Source organism: Xenopus laevis, chromosome 2L, assembly GCF_017654675.1.
Source record: "Xenopus laevis strain J_2021 chromosome 2L, Xenopus_laevis_v10.1, whole genome shotgun sequence".
NCBI lineage: Eukaryota > Metazoa > Chordata > Amphibia > Anura > Pipidae > Xenopus > Xenopus laevis.
The window spans coordinates 110,241,119-110,249,005 of record NC_054373.1 but is presented as its reverse complement, the minus strand read 5'-3'; the positions used below and the strand labels follow the sequence as shown (position 1 = coordinate 110,249,005).

Genomic DNA, 7,887 nt, shown 5'->3' with positions numbered 1-7,887 from the left:
GCTGTGTTAAAATGGAATTGTATAGAAAAGCTGTATCAACATGCACTCCAGGTAAGTTGTTTCAATATTTATTAATCTATAGTGATGGGCGAATTTATTCGCCAGGCGCGAATTCGCAGCGAATTTGCGCGATTCGCGTCCAGCGAATAAATTTGCAAAACGCCGGCGAAAATTCGCCGAAAAAAACGGGCGCCGGCGTCGAAAAAACGGGTGCCGGCGTCGAAAAAACGGGCGCCGGCGTCAAAAACGAGACGCCGGCGCCGTTTCGCGAATTTTTCGCCGTTTCGTGAATTTCGCTCGAAATTCGCGAATTTTTCGGCGAAACGGCGCAAATTCGCCCATCACTATTCATCTATATATATATATAGTGAATAAAATACCGAGGAGTTTCATGACCATGTAAAAGCACGAGGCCGAAGACCGAGTAACTTCTAATATCCTCATATTTTGCAACTGGGAGTACTTTATTTATTATAATACACAAGTTTCAGTGAGTCATGTGACAGAAATGACATCAGAACTCATCGTTTATAAATGATGACATCAGAACTCACCATTTATAAGGATATCATTTACAGGATATTCATGGCTTTTGTGTATTATATATATGTATAAACATCTTGCAATTCTGCTCCAGACAGGGAAAGCTTAATTACTGATCAAGCCATTTTATGTACATTAACACCTTTACAGGAGATGTAATTTTAGCTTTAAAGTAATCATTTGTAATGCAATTTAAGCTAATGCATTCTTAAAAGAACAACTCCTATAACAAGTAATCTAAATATATAAGTTTTTTTTGCAAATTGCATTCATTGAACTAAAGGTCAATGAGAATGGTAACAGACAGGTAAGAAGTTAGTGTGACATCAAAGGGGAATGGTTAGGAAATAAATAGATGTATAATTATGAGATGAGTCCACTGATTAAATAGAGAATGAAACAGCATTATGATCTGCAGTAGAAATAATAAATTCAGCAAACAACCAAAGCTTTACAATAATAATATACAAAGATATGTTAATTCATTAAAAGAGTACCAAAATTACAAGAAAACAGTAGCCCATATGTAAAGAAATTATGAATTTGAAAGCTAGGCAATAACAAGCAGAATATTTCTTAAAATGATCAGGAAGCACAGAGGTTTGCAGAAAATGGCACTGAACAGGTTTCAGCGAAAAATATATATGTAGACAGCAAGAAATCCTAGTACACCACATAATAATAATAATAATTGTTTTCTACAGATTGTACACTGTCAATATATTTGTACTCATCTCATGCTGAACATCAATCACTTCAAATGTTTTGCTATGTTTCGTTATCGATGCAAAAGATGTATGTAGCATCATGCTGGTGGTGAACCTATGGCAGCCATTTATGATTAAAGTACTTTTTTAAACAGCACCACTTCCCCAGTTGTTATTTTTTTAGCAGTATCAATTAAAGGAGAAGAAAAGCTTACTCCATATTCTTTGCAGGAATAAAAGCTCACTTTTTAGTTGTGCTGAATCGGTAAGGTATTTTTTGTTATAGGCATTTGTATAGTTAAAATCTACCTTCCTAAGTATCTTAGTTCCATTCATCATGGGGCTGTAGTACTAGTCACCTGTTGCGCATGCGACTCCATTACACGTCATCAATTAAGGAAGCAAAGTAGCTCTTATAAGTGGAATGTGGCTGCACCGTAATGTTAGAACAGAAAATGCTGCTCCAGTGGGAGCAGTGGGAGGATGGAATGTAAAGAATTTGGTGACGTAACCCTAGTGCACCCAGCAGGTTTTCAACAGAGCAGCATAAAGAGTGAAGGGACGCACCAATAGGAGAAACAGTTGGGGGCAGATTTATCAAGGGTCGAAGTGAATTCGAGGGAATTTTCGAAGTAAAAAAATTCAAAATTAAAAGTCATTTTTTGGATACTTCGACCATCGAATAGGCTACTACGACTTCAACTTCAAATTCGATTTGAAGTAAAAATACTTTGATTAATCGACCATTCGATAATCGAAGTACTGTCTCTTTAAAAAACTTCAACTTCAATACTTCGCCAAATTAAACCTGCCAAAGTGCCATGTTAAAGGAGAAGGAAAGCTACGGAGGCATTTTATTGCCAATAGATTAGCTGCAATAGTGCAAGCTAGAATGCTATATTTATTCTGTAGAATGCTTTACCATACCTGAGTAAAAAGCTCTAGAAACTCTCTGTTTGTTTAGGATAGGAGCTGCAGTATTAACATGGTGTGACATCACTTCCTGCCTGAGTCTCTCCTTGCTCTGGGCTCAGATTACAGTAGAGAAGGGAGGGGGGGTGGAAGAGGAGCAAACTGAGCATGCTCTTGCCCAGGGCAATGAAGTTAAGCTGAAGGCAGGAAGTCTGATACAGAAGCCCATGTGTACACAATAGAAGGTAAGAAATGCAGTGTTTCTTTTGACAGGGGACTCAGAGCAACATTACTTTGAGGGTTTACTGGAATATTTAGATGGACCTTTCTGTTAAGGCTTACTTAGTTTTAACCTTTCCTTCTCCTTTAACCTATGGGGACCTTCTAGAGCATTTTTCTAAGTTTTTTGAAGTTAAAGAAAATTCGTTCGATCGATGGGTGAAATCCTTCGAATCGTCGATCGCACGATTTTACTTTGACAGCAAATGGCCAAATTCGATGTAAAAAAAACTTTGACTTCGATATTCGAAGTCGAAGTATTCCAATTCGATGGTCGAATTTCGAAGCTTTTTCTACTTCGAAATTCGACCCTTGATAAATCTGCCCGTTAGTGTTCTGAAAACTGAATATAGATGCAGTTAGACTGTACAACACTTAATTTCCTTGTCTTTTAAAATGACTATTATCACCATACAAATATATATACACATCAGAAAAATACTCAAATGAGGAGACACAGTTTTTGCCAGCGCAGAGAAACAGTACATTATATTTTAATTACTTTGGTATACTTTCAGTTTTTGCTGTTCCTTTGAAACTCAAGGAGTCGAAGTCGGAGGTACCATAAACTGAAGACCCAGAGTCAAAAGATTTATGTACTGACTCCATAGCCCTGGAAACTGGATGTAATAAACCTTCCTAATCCCAGGTCCAGGCCTGGACTGGGAGTCAAAATAGGCCCTGCTATTCCAAGTACACAGGGGCCCAAACAGCTCCCCTACCAGCCCAAACAGCCCCTACCAGCCCACTATATGATAACTTTCTATGGAACCATATAGATGCCCCTCTAGCATTTGCCAGAACCCACAGATTGCCAGCCCGGGACTGTCCAGGTCCTTATGTGCTGTTTAAAATAAATTGCCAGTTCACTGTGTCTTCTGCCTTCCTTCCCCTAACTGTAGCCTTTGTTTCACTTTGAGATAAGAAGCAGCTCATTGTATGCTTAGTTATAATGCATACATGCTTATGTCCCTATGTGGTAATGGTGGTCCCTACTCTTTGCCCAATCAGGGCTTTCTTGATAGATGCTTAAAATTAACTTTAAGGGGAAAAATTTATTAAGGATTGAGGTTATATTTTCCATAAAAATTTGAGTTTTCAAGGTTTTTGATGAAAAAATCTTTTTTTCTGGTTAAAAAAATACTTTTTTTTTTTTAAAAACTTGAATTTTTTATTATACCCAACCCTGGAAATTGGTTGAATCTGAAAATACACCATCTAAAACCTGTCGAGGTCTTGTAGGAGTCAATGGCAGAGGTCCCTTGAACCATTTAAAGATGTTAATAGCCTTCATGATGTTTGAATTTTATTCAGAGGGAAACTCTATTAGTTCGAGAGATTTTAATTTTTTTCGCTCATAACTCAATTAAGGGGCAGATTTATCAAGTGTCGAATTTCCAAGTAATGGAAGTTTCCCATAACTTCAAAATTCTAATTAAAAAGACCAATCAAAATTTTTTTTGGCCGAATAGGTCAGTTTTCGATCAAATAGGTCAGTTTTTGATCGAATTAGAATTGTACAAATTGAATCGTATGAATTGGAGTTTTTCCATAAAAAAAGTTCACCAATCGACCCCAAATATGTTCTAGGAGATCCCCCATAGGCAAAAACAGCAATTCGACAGGTTTTAGATGGCGAATGGTCGAAGTCGAATTTTTCAAGAGACAGTACATTTCGATATTCGAATTTTCAAATTTTTTTCAAATTCGATTCGAATTTGGACTATTCCCTATTTGATGTACACAAAAATGATACAATTCCCTTTGATAAAATTCACTAGGAAATGTTTGACCCTCACACATATGATTTTATGATGAAAGAGATCCTTTCTCTTTCTTGCTATCTAAGGCTTGTTTTATATTCACCGATTAACTTGGGGGGAACCTCTGAGGTGTGCCTACTTGATTGGGTATACTGTATATATTTATATATTATACCTTAAAAGTACCCTGGTGGGTTTTCATATGAATCCTGAATGGACATGCTCAAGCTCAATTTAGCTCTTTTTTGGTTTGTATTTCTTTACTATACTTCTAACATATGTTTTTCTCTTCAGGTCAAAATGGCTGGCTCACCACAAACTATCTTATTGGTTTTACTGATCACCTGTAGTTCTCTTGAATGCTCAGATACAAAACCAAACAACAGGACCATCCCCTGCAGAATTACAGAAAATGGCTTTTCAGTGAGTTTTGATTGCAGCGCTCGTTGGTTACAAATGGTGCCTCATCCCATAAAATATACTTCTGATTCTGTGGAGCTTCTGCTGTCTCAAAACCTCATACAGACCATAAACAATGAATCTTTCCATGACTGGCATAACCTTACAAAAATAGACTTAAACTGGAATCACTATCCAAAGTCCAAACTTAACAATGCAGACATATGCAAAAGAGGATTAGAAATAGAAAATGGAACTTTTTCTCACTTAACAAAACTTGAAGAATTATTTATTGACCACAATTTTTTATGCAAAATACCACAAGAAATTTCAAGTACTTTAAAAATTTTAAGCTTAAGTTATAATAATATTTTCTCAGTTAGCAAACAAATCCTATCCCCTTTCATAAACTTGAAAATACTTTTCCTGAGTCATAATTGTTATTTTGGTAATGACTGTGACCAAGTTTTAGACATAGAAGAAGGAACATTTGCAGGGCTTGCAGAATTAACTGTACTCTCTCTATCATTTAACAACTTAACCTGTGTTCCTTCAAAACTACCAGCATCATTGAAAGAACTTTACCTAAGTAATAACAACATACAGACTATTAATGAAAACGATTTTCAGAACCTTGTCAATTTAGAAGTTCTTTTCTTAAGTGGTAACTGCCCACGGTGTTTTAATGCAAATTATCCATGTAAAAACCTGTGCAAGCATATCTCTATTGATATACATGATTTTGCTTTTCAAAATCTCAAAAATTTGACTGAGCTCCATCTTAGTGGCACTTCCTTAAGAACAATACCACCCATTTGGTTTCAAAACACAACCCAGCTGAAAATATTGAATCTTGAGCGAAATTACTTAGTAAATGAAATTGCATCAGCAGACTTTTTACTTAATTTGCCATTTTTAGAAGTACTAGATTTGTCTTTTAATTATGATTTGCGATCTTATTCAAATAACATAAACATTTCAGATCACTTTTCCAAGCTATCGTCTCTTCGGGAACTACATATACAAGGTTATGTCTTCAAAGATATTGCTGCCCAAAATTTAGCCCCCCTCAAGAATCTTTCTAAATTAAAGATATTAAATCTTGGAATAAACTTCATTAGGCAAGTTGATTTTGAAGATTTTCAAAAAATTAAAGGATTACAATTGATCTATTTGTCTGAGAACAGAATAACGCCATTTTCAGAAAAAAACAATAAAATTAAATTGTTTGGCGGCAATAAGGACCACAATTATAGCGGTTCATCTCCAGGTTTCAAGTTTCCAACACAATCTAATTTTCAACTAACCAATACCTTTAATCAACTAGTAAAACCTCAGTGTAGTTCTCATGGTAAAACGTTAGATCTCAGCCTAAATAGTATTTTTTTTATCAATCCTGAAGAATTCCGTTCATTTACAGATATAGCATGTTTGAATTTGTCATCCAATGGCATCGGGCAAGATTTAAATGCAACAGAATTTAAACACTTGAAAAAATTGGCATATTTAGATTTATCATTTAATAAACTTGATTTTGATTCTTTGAATGCTTTTCAGGAATTGCCTGCTTTAGAAGTGCTAGACTTGAGTTATAACAGCCATTATTTCCTAGTGGATGGTGTAACTCATCGTCTTAAATTCATTGAAAACCTTCAGTACCTTAAAGTTTTGAATTTAAGTTGGAACCAAATATCAACACTAACTGACTTCCAGCTTACAAGTCACAGTTTGAAAGAATTACAATTTTCAGGAAACCGCCTTGATGTATTGTGGAAAAATGAGGACAAACGGTATAATAAGCTTTTTAAGAATCTTTCTAACTTAACATGTCTTGATATCTCCCATAACAGGCTTCATACAATAGACGAGGAGACACTTGAAAGCTTGCCTTTAGGCCTTACGAAACTGTATCTAAACAATAATATGCTGGTTTATTTTGGATGGAAAGCACTAAAGGCTTATAAGAATCTGAAGCATCTTGACTTAAGTCACAACAAATTAACAATGGTTATGGCCAACCGTTTCAATCACACATATTCATTGAGCACACTTATACTTAGCTACAACAGTATTTCAAATTTGCCAGTTGCATTTTTGCAGAAAGCCAAAAATCTCACAGAATTGGATTTAAGTTATAATCATTTAAATAGCATCAACAGTTCAGTTTTCTTGTCTGGCTCTGAGAACTATTTGAAAGTGTTAAGACTAAAAGGAAACCCATTTGATTGCACATGTAAAATAATTGATTTTATAAGCTGGATCTATGCAAATAATGTCACAATCCCACGACTGGCAACTGATGTCACCTGTGCGACTCCTGAAAATAGGAAGGGAAGTGGTATCATATATTTTGATGTACATACATGTGATTTAGATAGGGCTTCAATGATACTATTCTTTTTGTCACTTTTTTTGGTTATAGCTCTGACAGTCATACCAATTTTGAAGCATTTATTTTACTGGGATCTCTGGTATGTTTATCATTTATGTGTGTCTAAACTGCGCTGGCACAAAGTCTGTAAATCAGATTGTCTCTATGATGTATTCATAGCATATGACAACAAGGACCCAGAGGTCAGTGATTGGATCTTCAATGAACTATGTCATCACTTGGAGAACAGGGGAGACAAACACATGCATCTCTGCTTAGAGGAAAGAGACTGGGAACCAGGCAAAGCCATCATTGATAATCTTGCACACAGCATTAATCAGAGTGAAAAGACTTTATTTGTCCTTACAAGGAAATATGTCAAAAGTGGGAAATTTAAAACTGCATTTTATTTAGCCTTACAAAAACTAATGGATGAAAATATGGATGTGATTGTAATTGTTCTACTAGAACCTGTTTTACAGAATTCACAGTATTTACGACTCAGGAGAAAAATCTGCAAAAGCTCTATAATGGAATGGCCCAAAAATCCAAAGGCAAAAGGCTTATTTTGGCAAAGGATGAAAAACGTTCTGCTGACAGAAAATTGCCAGAGATACAATAATTTTTACTCTGATACTTTAGCAAGTTAGAAGAGAGATCCACAATTCAACCGACAGTTGCAGTAACAAGATGTGTAAAATTGAAATCCTTTGTGAACCTATTACCTGAATGTTTTTTTCCTTCTTTGATCTAAGTAGCAATGGATGGTGTACTAATGCTGTGTGGTTTGTTGCCAGTATAGCAGCACATATATCATTTGTATTAATTCAAATTTCAAGTGCATTATTTTTTTCAAAAAACAAAAAATGTGATTATTTGTGACCAGCTTTGTGCCTTCAGGTTATAACACTTA

At 35.4% G+C, this 7,887-nt stretch overlaps 1 protein-coding gene across 1 annotated transcript; it reads left to right on the top strand.

The window, feature by feature from the left end:
• The first annotated feature begins 4,504 nt into the window (after nucleotides 1–4,504).
• On the top strand, nucleotides 4,505–7,658 carry LOC108707525 (toll-like receptor 8). The gene has a single exon (XM_041581283.1). The coding sequence runs from the start codon at nucleotides 4,505–4,507 to the stop codon at nucleotides 7,622–7,624; it is 3,120 nt and encodes a 1,039-aa protein (XP_041437217.1). The 3' UTR covers nucleotides 7,625–7,658.
• Nucleotides 7,659–7,887: the final 229 nt, after the last annotated feature.